The sequence below is a fragment of the Dromiciops gliroides genome, chromosome 2 (genome assembly GCF_019393635.1).
Source record: "Dromiciops gliroides isolate mDroGli1 chromosome 2, mDroGli1.pri, whole genome shotgun sequence".
Taxonomy (NCBI): Eukaryota; Metazoa; Chordata; class Mammalia; order Microbiotheria; family Microbiotheriidae; genus Dromiciops; species Dromiciops gliroides.
In genome coordinates this window covers 78,225,802-78,244,752 of record NC_057862.1, presented here as the reverse complement: position 1 = coordinate 78,244,752, position 18,951 = coordinate 78,225,802, and the positions used below count along the sequence as shown (strand labels likewise).

General features: G+C 36.0%; 1 protein-coding gene across 1 annotated transcript in view; it reads left to right on the top strand.

Annotated features, from left to right (window-relative positions):
* Positions 1 to 18,951, top strand: part of CC2D2B (coiled-coil and C2 domain containing 2B) — a 110,995-nt gene that overhangs the window by 43,766 nt on the left and 48,278 nt on the right. Inside the window, 7 exon segments of the mRNA XM_043989534.1 lie at positions 126 to 244; positions 5,038 to 5,215; positions 7,291 to 7,441; positions 7,791 to 7,938; positions 9,623 to 9,761; positions 16,403 to 16,606; positions 18,049 to 18,141. Of these exon segments, the coding sequence (XP_043845469.1) occupies positions 126 to 244; positions 5,038 to 5,215; positions 7,291 to 7,441; positions 7,791 to 7,938; positions 9,623 to 9,761; positions 16,403 to 16,606; positions 18,049 to 18,141 (1,032 nt within the window).

Below are 18,951 nucleotides of genomic sequence, written 5' to 3'. Positions count from 1 at the left end.
TTGTGAGAAATGTAATTTTAAATATTTCATTCTTGAATCCAGGAAACTGAAGTAGAAAAATCATCATAATAGAAAAGCTATAATCATATATTATAAATTATGAAAATTTGTTTACTGATTTTCAGGGCCTTTCATATTTAATGTCAGAGTTTGAAGAAACAGAATTTGAAGGAATAAAACAACCCACTTTAATACCACAACTTTCTTTGACTTCAGAAGTAACAAACTTGTACAAGTGTTCTCTGTAAGCTAATTTGCATGATTTAAATTTATTTCTTTTCTTCTCAGAAATATATAGCTTATTTTTCTATATACTATTCCACAGTTTTGGTATGTTGATTTTTTTACTATGTTCATTCCGACTGTTAAGGAATAAAAGGTCAGGAAAAAAATAACACAAAACTATCTTTACTGGTTAAAAACTCCCCTGGCTCCTCTATAAAGGATCTCATAGAAGTTTTCTCCTTGGAAAAGTTTTCTCAGTCTATGATGCTTCCCCTCTACCATAACTTTCCCTTCCTAACTATTCAAAACTATATTAACGTAAGTTTTATCTACTTAACATACTAATCCTTTTAGATTTACAGAGGACAAAGAAAATTGTAGTTGCCCAGGCCCATCATGATTTTCAGTCATCTGAGTGTGGTTATGAAGGTGTAATTAAGCTTAATTGCCCTCCATTTCTTTCTTCCTTTCTGAAGGTCTTCTTCCCTTCCTCCATTCTCTTCTCCCTCACAGTTGAGTTAATGGCAAGAGTTAAACCTAAGTATGAGGGAACTCTAGAATAGGACCCTCTTTCTTATTCACACCATGATGCAAGAAGTGGGCTAAGAGAAGGTTGAGGTATATCATCTTGGAGGTTGTTCTGAACTGGAGGCAAATCACATTCAGTAGTTTCTCTTCTTCTACCACCTGACTCCAAGCTTCCATTCCCCTTATTTTCATATGAAATGAGGGACAGAATGAGGAAGACTGATATTTGACAGTGTGCTATGCGGTAAGCACAAACACTCAGTTAGAAACTACATTTCCCTTGAGGCCTCATGAAGCCCCAAGAGATAGACCGGATTATAGGTGGGCCAAGACTTTGAATTCCCATGCAGAGCTAACCCAAATAGCACAGGGATCTTGTGCAGGTAATGGAAACTTCAGAATAGAGAAGGAGAGCACTACTTGGAGAAGTGATTGTGGTGGTACCTAGTCTGGCAAAAAGTATAACTGCAGCTCAGTTAACTTGTTGGCTGCCAAGAACAAGCTGAGAAGAATTGAGAGAGAAGCAAAACCTCTAGCTGTGACTGATAGAATGGAAAGCAACAGACAGTGAGAGGAGAGATTCAGATGCTATGTAAGTGATCTAACTTTGATCTAACCCACTCTGTCTTTATAGTGCCATGGAGACCACAGCTCCAGGCTACAGAAGTTTGCTTGGGCTGTGACAGCCAGTGCCACAGCAAACAACACCCTAACACCAATATGGCAAAGCTCTGAATTGCTGGTGCAGAGCAGACAACTTGTAGCACTAGTGTAGCAGCTCTTTGAAGTGCCAGAAAACTAAGGAGCAAAAGATACAGGACAGAATACTGTGCAGCACTCCACCAAGTGTAAGGGAAAGAACTCAGCTTCTAATTAGGGCCAGTTCTGTCTAAAAGTCACTTGGGGAAGACCTAAACTGGAGAAGTGTGGATTGCCCAGCATGAGTGGAGGATGAGACGCTTTGACATCCAACCCTCCATCATTAGAGGGGAGAGAGTTAGAAAGTAAGCAGTAGGGAAAAATCAGGCTGGGTAAGGGGGAGCAGGGAAGGAGGGAAAAGACTAAAATTATCAAAGATCTCAGGAAGAAGAAAACTTAAAGACCTTGAACATGAGCAGATAAATCAATAGGGAAAACATTAACAGTAGAAGGAAATATGGCCTCCAGATCTAGTAAGTGAGTTCAGGCCTCTGTGAATAAATACTGTAAAATGAAGGAAAATGATCCAACATTTGGTGAGACAGAGGACCCTGTGGAACATGAGAGAACATAGAGCCACAACATACTGTTTTTGAGTGCTTCAAAAGAGAAATGAGAATTATGAGAGCATATTTATGGCCAGTGTGGCAAAAATAGAATAGAAAATAAAATAGAAAATGGTAAATCTCACCAAAGAAACAAAAGACAGAACAATAGCTTTGGAATACAAATATGTAGAAGTGAAGGAGAATCTAGAAGAGAAATAAACAATAGCATTAAAGGAAAATGTGTTTCCTCTGTAAGTAAAACACACTGATCTTGAAGGCAGGATGTGTAGAGGCAACGTAAGGATCATCAAGTCTCCCAGAAAAACATGACAAGACAAAAAATAAAACCTTAAAACCATAATAAAGTGATGGAAGAGAACTGCTCAGAACTTCAGAACATAGAAAATTAAATACCAATTGGAAGAATTCACAGATTGTATTTAGAAGGCTGCTGAACTCCAAGACACATAATGGTTAAATTTAACAATTCAGTTCAGAAACAAGAAGTTCTGCAAGAAATCGAATACAAAGGAGGGGAAATGTGAAAACGATTATTCTGCACCCACTAGAAAATGTAGGAAGGAATGGAATAATGTGTTCTAAAGAGCAATGGACCTCAAGATGCAGCTCAGGGTGACCTGCCTTACAAATCTGGTCTTAACCATACATGTTTAATAATAAAGTAGGGTTTGAAACATTTTTCAAAAGAAAACCAGAACTGAAGAAATTATTTGTTTTCTTGAATACTCCAAACAACAGAAATGCAGGAGGATTGACTAAATATAGTAGCCAAAGATGGCAGCAACAACAGAGTGACAGCAGAGGGACCAGTAAGAGACTTCTTTGTAGAGAAGTCTCACAAGGAGACTGGGGTGAAGGCCTAAGTCCAGTGAAAAGATGGACCTGGAGCATTATAGAGAGAACCTGGCAGTATCCTGCTTACAAGTGAATCAGTGTTTTTGATGGAACCACCTTACAACATGGAAGGATATGTGAAAGAGGGGAGAGGAAGAAGGGAGACAGAGGTGTGCCCAGATAAAATTGAGGGGAAGCAATGAGAGGAAGGTGAACCCTGTGGTCTCAGTAAATGAAGAGCCTAAAGGGAAGTGAATGAAGAGGAAGGGGGAAAGATTGAAAAAGAGGAGAAAAGAAGGAGGCCTTTTTTGGTGGTAGGAGGGGATTCCATTGATGAATGAAGAGAGATAGGGACCTTGTGCTGGGTGTAGCCCAGGTGTAGCACTCATCTTACTTCAGGAAGGGCAGATTTGAAACTTCTAGGGGCAACTGCCACCTGGGGAAATGGGAGGGCATGGATGCAGGGAGGAGATTTTGAGGAAAATAGGGAAAAGGGGAAACTCAGGGAGGGAATAAAATAGTGGTGGTTTATATAACCAGAGTTGTGGTAGGGGAGGGGCCCTACCATGGGATGATGTTCTCTCTTATACCTACAGTAATTGGCATTTTTTGTTTGTTTGTTTGTTTGTTTGTTTTAGTGAGGCTGTTGGGGTTAAGTGAGTTGCCCAGGGTCACACAGCTAGTAAGTGTTAAGTGTCTGAGGCCAGATTTGAACTCAGGTACTCCTGACTCCAAGGCCAGTGCTCTATCCACTGCGCCATCTAGCTGCCCCAATTGGCATTGTTTTGATAGGGAGTCACAGTGAAAAAGGGAACTCCATGGGGCAAGCTCTACAAGATAGTGGTAGAAATTACCTATAAAGGGAAGAGTCTAGAATGGCCTTGGAAGTTTTAGTTGAATGAGGAATACAAAGAATAGAGAAAGCCTAGATAAGTATAGGAATTATGAATCAGAAAATGAGGGTTAGAATAGAAAGAGCATGGATAATGAAAAGAGTGAGAAAAATCCTTTTTAGAAAAGGGCACAGAAATGAAATTTTAAAAACTAATGAACAAGATGGATTAAAGAGGAAGAGAGGAAGGGGGAATCTACTTGACTGAGAGTTTAAAAAAATGGGGAGAAAGAATTATATATGCAGATAAAAATAGGAGAGCAAAATATATGTAAAACCATACTAAACATACTTCTGTTTTTATCAGTTCTTTCTCTGGATGTGGATAGCATCTTCCTTCATAGGTTTTTTGTAGTGGATTTGAGTATTTATAGCCCTCAAAATGACAGTCATTCAAAATTGTTTTTGAACAATATTGCTGCTACTGTGTACAATATTCTCTTCAGCTCATTTCATTCTTCATTATTTCATGTAAATTTTTCCATGTTTTTATAAAGTCAACCAGCTTATCATTTCTTATAGCTCAGTAGTATTCCATCACAATCATATACTACAACTTGTTTAGACATTCCCCAATTGACAGGCACCCCCACAATTTCCAGTTCTTTGCCACCACAAAGAGAACTGCTATAAATATTTTAGATCATATAAGTTCTTTTTATTTTTGCCTAATCACCTTGGGAAACAGACTTAATAGTAATATTGCTGATTCAAAGGGAATATACAATTTTATAACTGAGCATAATTCTAGATTGCTCTCCAAAATGGTTGTGTCAGTTCACAATTCCACCAACAGTGAATTAGTGTCCCATTTTAGCCAATCTGAAAGGTATAAGATGATTTCTCAAAGTTGTTTTAATTTGCATTTCTCTAATAAGTAATGATTTAGAGCATTTTTTCATATGACTTTATATAGTTTTGATTTCTTCATTGAAAAACTGCCTGTTCATATCCTTTGACCATTTGTCAATTGGGAAATGACTCGTCTTATAAATTTGATGTTATTTGTATATTTGAGATATGGGACCTTTATGTGAGAAACTGTCTATAAAAATTTTCTCCAAATTTTCTTTTTCCTTCTAATCTTGACTACATTAGTTTTATACAAAACCCTTTAAATTTGTTGTAATAAAAATTATCCATTTTGCACATACAATATTTTCTCTTTTATTTCTTCATAAACTGTTCTTCTATCCATTGTTGTTTGTTTGTCCTTCACCCACAAAGAGGATCTGATATCATAACTTGCCTAGGGTGATTTAAGCATTTGTTTACTTTTTTAATTTTTAGGCATGAACAAAGGAGGAGAGCCAGAGTTCAAAAGCTTAAATATTTTATTAAAATATTTTACAATGACAAACAGGTTTCTTGCACTTCAGCATCTCCCCTGCAGCTGGATTTTAAAGTCATGTTTCAGCAGATTTTCAATATTCAACTAATAAACTGGCCTGAAAGTATTCGCTTAGAGGTATGTCATTGCAATTTCTTAAGCACTTTACTTTTTACAAATATACTTTAAAAATTATTTTCCATTACCATTCTTGATATCTTTATATATAATCTCTGTCTTTTATAATGCAGTTTGATTTTGATCTGTGAGTATAACTATGGTATAAAAGACTTATTGAAGTAGCTTTTATGAAATTAGATAAATATAAAACAATATATAAATGTCAACTGTTGTTTTAACCATTGTATATGAAAAATCTGATTTGATATGTGCTTTGCAGCAGTTCCTTATGCTATTTGTAAACCATTTCATTTATGCTTTAATTCTATTATTTTTCAGCCACAGCTGAAGATGAAAGCCACTGTTTAATGTATAAATGTAAATACTATGACAATTATGAGTGTAGTAAAAGTCTGCCCCAACTATGACTGCAAACCTCAATTTTTTTTTTTTTTGCTAAGGACAGAAAATTAGAGAGGAATGGGAAAGAGTGGAAACTGAGTGGGAAAGACTGATGATTGGACAAAGATTAGACCTTAAAAGGGGGAGAAGAAAAAAGAAGAATAAGACACCAGGAACTTGTCATTAACAGAAATTTAAAAATATTTCTTTGAATCCCTCTACTTTTGCTTTTAAAGTTTCAATCGCTTTGCTGAATCAGATGCTGGGTTTATTGTCCTTATCCCAACTACCATTCTCTCATCATCCCAGAAAAGCCCTCTAATCATTGATATTCCAGGGTTGTCAATAATCCAGAGGCATAATATATGCAGTGGCATATAAATCTACCATTTGCTATTTTAAAACCTAAACTTCTTCCTTGTACATGGTAGACACTCAATAAATATTTGTTATATTAAATTTAAGCAGTTTTTAATGACCTAATTTGTGGTAGCAACATAGGCATGATGGATGATCCTTTTTCAACCAACATTTAATAAGCACCTATTGACCTGCCATAGAATGTAAGATCCTTGAGGGCAAAGTTTGGGATTGTGTATCACTTGGATCCAGCACACAGCCCATGGAAGCTCTTAAATCCTTGTTGAATGAATGAATGAATGAATGGCAAGCACTGTTTCTCTTTACTTAAGTGGGGAGGGAAGCTGGGAGCAGTGTCTGAATACAGATATATTGATATGACTAGTATAGGTTAAAAAAACCAAACAATCTGGCATTTTAATACTGAAAAGTAGCATTTAATATAGGTCTAAGGTCATTGTATCCCTACATTTATTGTCATTGAACAGATATATCTTCCATGATTTGTTTTTTTTGGTTCTTTGTAACCAGGAATGACAATGTACACTTATGCACGTTGAGTCATTTGATTCTCTTAACAATACTATGTAGTTCATAGTTCAAATATTATCTCCATTTTAAAGAAGAGGAAACTGAGGTATACAAAGGTTAAGTGATTTGCCCCAAGTCATGAAGCTACTAAGCAATAAAGTAAAAAAGTTAAACCTAGGTCTTCAGATTCTCAAGTCCAGTGTTTTGTTTTGCTTTTCTTTTAGTGTACCAGGCAGAAATTATTTAAGCTTCAGGTAAATAAATGTAAGAGTATACTTCTTTCATGAACATATATCTGAGTGTTATGACACAATAGCTCTCTTACACTCTAGGTTTTTTGTATGTGATTCTATCCCATTGTAGAAAGAACACTTGACTAGGAACTAGGAGACTAGGATTCTAGTTCTAATGCTGTCAATAACTAGCTGTGTAACCTTGGCCGACTCACTTTACCTTTTGGAGTCTCAGTTTCCTTACTTTAAAAAGGGTTTGGTCTCAACCAGTGGTTCTCAGAATAGGGCATGGGGCTCTTTTCAGGAGGTCTGTGATGTCAAAACTATTATCATAATAATACTAAGATATTTTAGTTTAAAATACAGTAAAGAGCAATAGCTATGACCCATACAAACAAAAGCTCTTTGGAGTCCTCAGTAATTTTTTAAGAGTGTAAAATTTGGTCCCAAGACTGAAAAGTTTGAGAACCTCTGGTCTAGATGATTTAAAGTTTTATCCTGCTCTATGTTAAGATTCCAGCTATAAGTTACATGTTTCCAGTGAAATTTCCTTTGTTTTATATTTAGATTTATGAAATAAGTAAAAGGACAAGCATATTGGCCAAACTATATCTGCCTATACCCAGCAACACTGCATTGAAAAGCAAAGCTGTTATGGAACAGGCAGAGTTTAGCTGTGATAAGCTAGTCATACCTGCATATGGAGAAGTAGGAAGCAGTGAGTTAATTGAAATTGCATTTTCTCTTTGTATTTTCAAACTGTTGTGGCGGCAGCTTTTTAAAACCCTCTACTAAATTGTTGAATCATTGTGATATGTGTTGGTAGACAGAGTACCAGTGCCAGTCAAATCGCAGAGCAACTTTTCTAGCAACTAAAGGGAAATTTGTAGTTCTGGGCCCAAGAGAAGCCCATCCTTAGTAAAGTTCCTTAATTCTAGATGTGTGAAGTTTTCACTCCTAAATGTAAGCTCTAATTGCCTTTTATTCATTTTTATTTTAAACTGTAAAAACTTTTTAAAATTAAGAAATAACTCTTTTCCTACTTTGCTCTCCTTTTTTACATACAGATGTGCAGTTTTATCTTGATGTGAATGGAAAAGAAGAACTTTGCCTATTGACATCTGGAAAACTAAGCTATTCTTTATCATGGGCATTAGATGAAAATGGCATCCCTTTAACACCTATGTCCCAGTCACTAAGTTCTGTCTGCCACAGGTTATAAGATTTTATGTTAGAGAAGTAACATCACTTTTCAGCAGTGTGTTCCTCAAAGCTCATGTATGGATTAGGGCAGCACTCTGTATCAGGCAGGAGCAAACTGGTTGGCTTCAGTAAGGAATCTGTTCCACCTTCTCTAGAGCAGCTCAAAGCATGAATCATTCTTAAATGGTAGCCATGAAATTCACTGAGACATCTGTCACCTCTCTCCTTGCCTTGCCATATTATGACTATTGCCTCACACTTGGATCTTTCTTTACCTCTTCCCCAGCCTAAACTTGAACAGTATTGAGTGAAACCTGTATTTAGAAGGAAGAAGATGGGTATTCTAAGTGAAGATGTTGAAGCCTTTCATATAATTATATGTAGATATTAGGGCAATGATTTCTGCAGACTGTCACATAAAAGAAGTGTTTTGGGTATGCACAAAAATGCATTCATCGTGTCAGCCGTTATCATTTGGGATTGGCTAAATTGTCAGAGGAATGCCCATGGCAATTTGAGCAGTGGAAAAGATTGCAGGATTGGGAGTGAGAAGACCCGGGTTTGAATCCATGAGCAAGTGATATAATCTCACTGAAACTCACCTTTCTCATCGGGGATAGCAATACCTACTGTCAATACAATACTGTTACTGTCAAGAGCACCACTATCCTTCCTGTTAGCCAAGCTCACATAGTTTAACATATTATTCCTACCACTTACAAATATGACAGGAGAGATAGGACATCCCCTCATTAAATAGTGAACAATACAATAATGAAGCCTTTGTTGCAAACCCAAAACTGGCTTTACTGTGCTTTGGTAGCAACATCTACAAGATGAGGAAGTTCCCTTGTTCAATTAGACCCTTTTAATTATTGCTTGTTCATTTGTTGCCAAGGGGCATGGGGGAGGGGGATCTCTAGCTAGCATGATGGTAGGCTTTGTCCTTGGTCTTATTCCTCTTAATATTTTTATTAATGACCCTAATGAAAACACACATAACGTATTTTTCAAGTCTGTTTTAGTGCACTTTAATTAAGGGTAAGTAAATATTTTGAGAAAGTCTCAGTATTCAGAAGTAGCATCCTATTGTGGAAGATACCTGAACTTGGAACCAGATGGTCTAGGTTTCTAGCCTAACTTTGAAAGGCAGTAACTCAATGACCCTGGACAACCTTAACCTTACCCTCCTTTAGCCTCTTTGAATCTATAAAATGGCTATTATTCCTATAGTGCCTACATCACTGGTTCATTGGGAGGAAAAAAACTTTGTAAATCTTAAAGTGTTCTAGAAATGTGTTGTACATGAATTTTCCCCTGCACCTAGCCAAAGACCTTGCATAGAGTACTTAGTATATGTTTTGAGCCTGTGTGGTAGAGTAGAAAGAATATCCCACTCTGATAATGATATTAACTTTGTGATCATGGGTAGGACACTTACTCTTTCTGAAACTCAGTTTCCTCATCTGTAAAATAGGTGTAATGATGTATGTAGCACCTACTTCAAAAGGTGTTGTGAGAATCAAATGGGATAATATATCTGTGTGTGATTTTGTAGACTTTAAAGTACTATATAAATATAAGCTATTGTCATGAAAATAAAATACTGTAAGTCATTATATTGCTGGCAGAACATATATGTGGCAAAATTATAGGAAACAAACATGATGCATATTATGTTTTTCCCATATGGTAGCATGTTAAGGAATGTGGATGCAAGAGGTGTTCCTGGAATTCCATGGCTCATTAATACTCAAAAGCTCTTTGAATGGGCAAATGAAGTCAGAATTGATCCAAATGACCCAGATCACTCAGATTTGATGGAATTCATAATGGTGAGTCTTAGCAAATATAAAAATTAGAAATATATGGAAATGTCCCAATACCTGTCCTAAAATAGTACAAAAGGATATATGGTTATTGGAAGAGCTATCCATTTATATATCCCTGAATTTCTAGAGTGAGCCCACCTATTCGTCAATATAAAATAACATATAATAGAAAGTACACTGGACTGGAAACCAAAAACTCAGATTCTATTTCCTTCTCTACTATTTAATAGCCATATGACTTTTTTTTTTTTTTTTGGTGAGGCAATTGGGGTTAAGTGACTTGCCCAGGGCACATTACCTCAGCAAGTCTCAGTCTCCTTAATGGTAAAATGAGGTGATTGAACTAGAAAGACCTCTGAGGGCCTTCTCAACTCTAAAAATCAATGGACTTTATCAAGCTCATGGTGGAATGAATGAATTATGCATTTATTAAGCTCCTACCATGTAATAAACTTGAAGTTACAAAGGCAAAAATGAGACAGTCCCTCCCCTCAAAAGAGAGAGAACACATGTAGAGGAGTGGCTACTAAGGAAAGGAGTTTTTGCTTGGTAAGCCACAGGAAGGATAAGGGGAGTCAAAGGATAGTCAACTGTCATGCCCATTCACTTTCCAGAAACAATGATAAATATTGATTTGATTATTGTTCCCCAAGCAAGAGGGGGTGGGAGGAGGTGTCTACTTGTACAGTGACAGGGCAAGTGACAAGATATTCCAAGATATCATTTGTGGATGGATGTGAAGAACCCCTTGTAAAACTGTGATCCTATATGGCTGTATGCAGCTTGCCAACCTGGTTGTCCTCATTTTGGGGACTAAGACTAGGATAAGGGCTTTTAGCAAGCATGAAGAGGTATTATTAGCCAGACCATTTCAATAACAGGGAGGATGGTTACCAGCTGCCAGTGATGACTGGATTATTTGTGGAGTGTCAGACAGATAAGTCTATATAGAGCCTGAGAAGTATATATGATATGTTTGTCTATTTATGAATATTTTGAGAAGTCAAGTTGTCAGTAAGAATTTATTAAGTTGAGGACAGCTAGGTGGCACAGTAGATAAAGCACCAGCCCTAGATTCAGGAGGACCTGAGTTCAAATCTGGCCTCAGATACTTGACACTTACTAGCTATGTGACCCTGGGCTTAACCCTCATTGCCCTGAAAAAAAAAATTATTAAGTTCCTAAAGGGCAAAAACAGTACTGGCCCTTAAGGAGTTCACAATCTAATATGGGGAGATAACATGCAAACAACTTTGTACAAACAAGATATATACAAGATCAGTTAGAGATCATCTCAGAGAGAACATTAAGTCATGAACATTAAGATGATATTTCAGCTGGGACTTTAAGGAAGTCAGGGAAGCCAGGAGTTGTGTAAAAAAGAAGAGAATTCTAGGCCTGGAGGACAGCCAGTGAAAATGCATAATGTTTTATGTGTAGACTAGCAAGTAGACTAGAATCAATAGAGTCAAGAGCATGTGAAGGGGAGTAAAGTATAAGAAAGCTGGAAAGACAGAAAGAAGCCAGGTTATGAAAATCCTTAAAAGAAAAATGGGATTTTATATTTTATCCTGGAGGCAATAGGGAGCCACTGAAGTTTACAGAATAGAAGTGAGATGGGCAGACCATTCACCCACTTTAGGAACATCACTTTGGTAGTTGAGGGGAAGATGGACTGGACTGGGGAGAAACATGAGATATAGTAGATATATATAGTGTAATTTCAGAGGAACGGTCCCCTTCACCAAAATACCTCCCTCATCCAACTTCCTGATATCTGGGATCAAAATAACAAATGATGGCAGAAGCCCAGATAGCTTTTATTCACATAAAGATGAGGAAAGTGGCACTTCACTGTCTTTGGATCATGAGGCTCTGGTGACAGAGGGATGATTATTGGAGCTTCAGGTGATTTAGGGCTAAACTTCAATTGAAAATGTTGTGGAAAGATAGATAAATCTCCCCACAGTACTTGGAACAAAACTGTTCATCAAGGCATATAATAACCACTGTCGATTATTTCGATAAAACAAATATAACTTTTCTAATAGCTGCTCCCCTAATATTTGACCTGTTAGAGAAACTTTGCAGAGACACAGGGGAAAGATGAAGAAAAATTCAAGAAATCCCACTACCATTTTTGGCAGCATGTTTGGTGACATTAGCTCTGGCTTTTAAGGAATGGGAAAACAGAGTTACCAGCTTCTGGTAGATGATTAAAACAGGCTATAACCATGGCGACTGAGTTGTTTTGGGAACTCAGGTTCAGGGAAATCCAGGTAAACCTCTGGGTCTCAGAAAAGGCACAGCTGCATTATTTTGGTGTTTTGAGAAATTTGTTTCCCTGCTGTAGTTGCATCTCTCCATGTTTTCCCCAGGGCATTGATAGGCAAAGAAACAGGTGAAGGAATATGCTTATGTATGTCTGCAGTCCTTTCTGAGGTGTCTTGTGGTCTACAACCGCATTTGGGTCCCACCACCATTCTTCTCCAGTGGTAAAGTGGGACAAGGATGGGTCAGGTCAGTTTTCCAATGAGGGATGAATCTGTGGTGAGAAGGCCTTTTAGGAAAAGCCCACAGGGCATTTCTGATATGGTTATTTATCTAAGATTATGGGCCATTACCCGATGGGCATGTTTGAGAGCCACAGATATAATACCACCTTTATTTTTCCTTCTCTGTCTTTCCTGTAGTGAATGAGATAACTTTCTCATATTACCTTTTGATTATTAATATCAAGTGAGGCATAAAATAAAGGAACATATGCTTGCCAAAGGTGTTTGTCACTGTCATGGCAGATATCCAACAAAGAGTCCAGATGGACTCTGTATCTGATGAGGTCCCCCAGACCTCATCTGTTTATGACATTGTTCCCGTTTATGACACTATACTGATTGTGTTAATCCACAGAACAATGACAAGCTTCCTAAACAAGGAATTAATTAAACCAAATTCTGGGTCAGAATCTCAGAAAAATAACCACTAACATGGCATAGTAGATAGAGTGCTGCACTTGGAGTTAGGAAGACATGAATTTAAATCCCATCTCAAATACTTAATAGCTGACCTTTACTATCTGGCACTGAATGAAGCCTTTAACTTCTCTGGACTCAGTTTCCTCACCTGTAAAATGAAGGGGTTGGACTAGATGACCATTGATGTTTCTGCCATGCCTAAATCTATGATGATATTGTCCTATGATCCATGCAGAAAAGACCAAATGGACAAAGAAAGCCTGTTTTTAGGATTATGATAAAACTGGTCCACAGATTTTGGACAGACATTGTAAATAAAAAGAGGGAAGAGTGACTGAAATGTATCATTCTTATGTTTTCCAGAATTGTAAAAGAAGAGAAAGGCAAACCAAAGCCAGTGATTTTAATGGCCATGTACTTTTCCCTCAAACAAAAAGCCCATCTTAATAAAAACAATTTCTTACTGGTGATATTTACCTGGCACATAATAGGTGCATAATAAATGCTGATTGACTGATTGTATGATGCTATGTGACTACAAATCAAGTTAATAAACACTTATTAGGAACCTAGTATGTGACAGACATAGGTTGGCAGATAAGTAGGTGGAGGTAGGTAAGTAGGTAGATAGCTACATAGATAGATAGATACCTATATAGATAGATACATAGATAGCTGGATAGATAGATAGATAGATAGATAGATAGATAGATAGATAGATAGATAGATAGATAGATAGATAGATAGATAGATAGGATTATTTTCTTCACTGGTGAAAAGAATACTCATAATAATGAAATCACAGATGTATTAAAATATCTAGGAAATCTTGCTCTTCAAAAGTGGGAATCACTGTCCCACCAGTATAATCTGTTTAGCTTAATTTTATAAAATGGTGCTATTCACTCACCCTTTCCTTTGTTATTAAAAGTAATTTCTATCTCTATTTTTGAAAATATCATATGGCTTCACACATCTTTATTAGAAATATTTATTAAAATTCACTATATGAGGATATTGTGAACCAGCTACTTAGTAAAAGTGACCTGAGTAATATGGGTCTGGAATATAAATTTAATTATTTCCACAATTCAGGGAGTAGAGACCACCTAAATAAACTAATTGAAGCCACTTGAAAACTAAATAAATTTGACACCAAGTAACTCAGTTTTGGAAAAGGAAATGATCATACAATATGAGCCATAGTTTGAAAAAATGAAAACAATCTGAAAAGGAAAAATATCTAAAAGGATCTAAAAAAAACTTATAATGAAAACCTTTAATAACCCATGAGAAGCTCAGTGGCAAAGATACCATGCACGTGAAAAAATGTTCCATGGTAACTAGCAAAGTGAGAGCAACTAAAAAATGTCATTTTTCAAAAAGGAAGATAGCACAAGTGAAAAATAAAACAAAACAAAGCAAAACCAAGATGCCAAGACAGCCTATCAGGTATATAGTAAACTCAAAATAAAAATCTCTGACCCAAAGAATTTAAGGAATACTATTAGAGGGATTATGTAAATCATTCATGGAATGACAGTAGCCACTGGCTCAATGGGATCACTTGATAGCCATTGTACAAAATGTATGTAGAAGGATGGAAAGAATATCTTTTCAACAGGGGAAAAAGGGCTACTTCATTTGAGGTGGGGGACTGGAGGAGGCTGACTTAAATGAGCTTTTAGGTAGGACTTAAGCTTAGAACTTTAATATGGGTAGAAAAGGTAGAAAGGTGCTGATGACATTTGCCCTATTCTCCTCCCCACCCCCTCCCCGTCAAAAGGCAACAAATTGCTGTAGTCCTTAAACTGGAATTAGGGCAATAGATTGAAAATGAAAGAGATTTTAGCATTTATAGAGCTATTTGTTTTGTCATTGATAAGGTTGGAATCATCATATGCTAATGGACAAAACCATACTTACTTGCAAAGTATGAATATGTTAAAATCTGTGCCATTGGAAAAAAGTATTCACATTGTTGATAACACACATCCATTTAAAAATTTTCAGTCTATTTATTGTTTTGGAGCTTTTCTTTGGTCCATTCCTTCTAGTCACATTTTAATTTTATTTTGTAAACTTCTATTAATTTCGTTCCTTTTTATAGCATTAATATTGCTGTTTTTTTAAAGACTAAAAAAAGGTGAGTACCTTTGCAACTATTTATTACACTATTTTCTCAGAAGCCCTTTTTGGACTTTTCTATTAATTCATATTCATATTTTTCAGCTTATGGTTAATGATATTTTTTAAAAATAAGTTTTTATTTTAAATAAATGAAATAAGTTTTTAAAAATCAGCAAAAGTGATGTCTTTAATTACATCACCAAAATATCCCCCCAATGTCTCTTACTTTCCCCTTTCCAGAGAGCCATCCCATATAAGAAAATAATATTTTTAAAGACTATACTGATTCACAGTTCCACCAACAATACACTAGGGTGCCTATATTCCCACAACCCCACCAATACTATTACATCTTTTGTCATCTTTGCCCATTTGTAGGATGTGAGGTAAAACCTCAGAGTTATTTTGATTTGCATTTCTATAATTATTAGTGATTTGGAGCATTTTTTCATGTGGCTGTTAATAGTGTTTTTCTTTTGAGAACTGTTCATAACCTTTGATTTAATCACTTGTTTATTGGGAAATGAATTTTAGTCACATAACACATACAAACCTACATACATCTAAAATACATACATATATGTGTGTGTTAATTGTTTACATATCCTGGATACCAAACTCTTATCTGATAAATTTGATTAAAAGATTTTTACTATTTGCTTCCCTTCTTACCTTAGATACATTTTATTTGCACAGAAGCTTTTCAGTTTCATGTAATAAAGTGTCACACTAGTTGTTTGTCTCTCATCATCAATTAATCAATCAATAAACATTTATTAAGTGCCTACTATGTGCCAGGCACTGTGCTATGTACCAGATATTAAAAAATGGAAAAAAAAAGTCCCTGTCATTATAAAACTGGGCATACCCTTTGACCCGTCAATACCACTACTAGGTCTATATCCCAAAGAGATCATAAAAGTGGAAAAAGGACTCACATGTACAAAAATCTTTATAACTGCTCTTTTTGTGATGGCAAAGAATTACAAATTGAGTTATATACAGTATAAATAGGGGGAAGGCACTGGAATTAAGATGGGTTGAAGAAAGTTTCCAGTAAAAGAAGGGATTTTAGTTGGGACTTAAAGGAAGGTAGGGAGGTCATTAGTTCTAGTGGAGTGGGGAGAGTGTTCCAGGGATGAGGAAGAGTTGGAGAGAATGTCCAGAGCTGAGGTGTGGAGTATTTTGTTTGTGGAAGTCAGTGAGCCAGTGTCACTAGACCAAAGAGTATGTGCTATGGAGTAAGGTGTAAAAAGACTGGAAAGGTAAGAGGGGGCTGAGTTTTGAAGGGCTTTGAATGCCAAGCACAGCATTTTGTATTGGATCGCAGAAGACAATAGGAAATCATTGGAGTTTATTGAGTAGGAAGTTGACATGATTGGACCTGCACCTTAGGAAAATCACTTTAGTGACTGAATGTAGGTTGGATTGGAGTAGGGAGAGACTTAAGGCAGGCAGAACTACTCTGATGCTATATCATCATATGTAATGACTTCAAATAATTGAAATGTGGATTTGAAATCTTTCTACCTTTTACAGTATACAAGACATAAAGGGCAAGCTATTCCAAAATATTTTCGTCTTGAACAGCTGCAAGAAGAATTTAATTTTGTTTCTGAAGAGGAAATTAAAAAAAGTAAACGTTTCCAACTACTACAGCTTAGAAATGCAGGCCAATTAGATGTCTTTGTTCTTCAGCAAATGCCTCTGTATGACAGAGAAATACCAGATTTAGTCTTCCAGGTAATTAATTTTCTGTTTACATGTAGTTTATTTGATGATGAATCGAATGATTTTAAAATTTTACTCTATAATAAAATAAGTCTTTTCATGGCTTTTATAAATACTTTAACATGAGATACATTAGTTGAGCAGATTCTCCAATAGAAGACCTATTCTGATGCCTTCTTATGGCTTACATATAGTGCTGGGTTTTCTAAGCTTGGCCAATGAAGTGCAAAGCTAGAAAAGCTTTGGGTACAGACTTTGGGACAGACTTTATATATGTTGGCTAAGTGTGGAAAGGATTATCACCAGGTCGGCCACATGCTAATAATTTTTGTCCCAGTATCAAAGATCATTAAATAAATCATAAGGTGGTATGACATCAGTGCAAAATCAGTGGAGGGTATATACTTATCTAGGAAATCCTAGATTCTTGAAGTATTAGGCTGGCATTTCACTTCCAACCTCCAAAAGTTATTTGTTTGTCCCTGTTTTGAGTTATTTCATTAATAAATATGAAAAATGACCAAAATGCTGCTCTTCATATTTCATTAAGTCCAGCTTTGGGATCATGGGGCTCAGTTTGTTTAAAATCATTTGGATTAACGCCTGTTCCTCAATTACAGCACAAAGATTTTTATTTTTACTTTTCCTAAAACTATGGAAAATGATTGAATCCTGTAACTAGGGAAAATTCTAGTGTGGGCATAGGTAGAACTAGATGACCTATAAGGTCCCTTCCAATTGAGATTCTGAATTGATTCTATTGATCTTGGTCCTGATTTGCTAAGAACTAGTTTAGGAAAAAAGGGATACTTCCTCTAAGCCCACTTGTTTTAAGACTTTCCTGACATTAACTTTGTTTTTCTTGTATACACATTACTTAGTAAAGTCAGATTTACTACTGTAAGACATGAACCACCAAACTAATAATGAGTAACAGATTCTGATCAAGGATATAAGTTTTTATACAATTTCAGTCAGTACAGGTAAATAAATTCTTCCAAATGATTTTTTCATAGGGGCAGCTAGGTGATGCAGTGGATAGAGCACCAGCCCTGGATTCAGGAGGAACTGAGTTCAAACCCGGCCTCAGACACTTTACACTTACTAGCTGTGTGACCCTGGGCAAGTCACTTAACCCCAATTGCCTCATAAAACAAACAAACAAACAAAAACAAATGATTTTTATACTGGGATACTGGGGCTAAGATTTTTTCTATTTTACTGTTCCATAAGTTATTATGCATCATATTCTTTATGAAATATGTAGCAGAGAAACTATAAATAAGGTATTAGGAAAAGAAAACTCCCAGAAGGGATTGCTTCTCCTTTTCATGCTAGTGCCCCTCAGTAAATAATAAGGGAAAAAATTAGTTGAATAATTATATTTTTTAATGCATGTCATATTTAAAGTTGATGTCACATTCAAGAAGTAAAACTAACAATTCTGCGTTTAGGAATATGAAAGCCAGATAGAGAAGGACATACAAATTTCAGATATAAATTCTATTACTTCACAAAGGATTCATTCTATCAACTTTATGAAAAAGGTATTATCAATGTATTTTTCATTTAAGTTATTATGTTTTCCTAATTACATGTAGAAATAATTTTTAATATTTGTTTTTTAAAAATGTGAGTTATGAATTCTTTCCCTCCCTCCTTTTCCCTCCATGAGAAAACAAGCAATTTGATTTCGATTGTACATGTGCAGCCATGCAAAACATATTTCCATATTAGCCATGTTGTGAAAGAAAACACAGACCAGAAAAACCCAATAAAAATAAAGTTTTAAAAAAAGAATGTTTCATTTCTGTATTCAGACTCTATCAAGTTCTTTCTCTGGAGGTGAATAGCATTTTTTCATCACAAGTCCTTTGGAATTGTATTGGATCACTGTATTGCTGAGAATAGCTATGTCATTCACCATTGACCACAGTACAGTAAGAAATGTATTCTTACAACATATTTACATTTTTACATCTAAGCAAAGGAAATTGGACCTTTTATAAGATTATATACATAACTTTCCTCACTACATACAGAGAAAAAGCCCAAGCGTAACCTAGAATTATTCTGGCTTCAATTTACACTCTCTGTACATGGGGAGCATATGAGGAAGAGATAAGGTTGTTTTGGGACCTGCAGAAGTCTGAAGTTGGAAGCTACAAAAAGGTAGTCATGGGTTCCCTCTTACCATACCCTGATAGAGCACCTAGGAATTATTTGTGCAGTCACATTGAACTAAGGGAAGCATTGACCTTCATCCTGTCTCCTTGCCCTCAGTAGAAAGCCAGAAGGAGTTGAGGATAGTCTGTTATATTAAACAGATTTCCTTCTATTTTAGCCCTTAAAAGGCT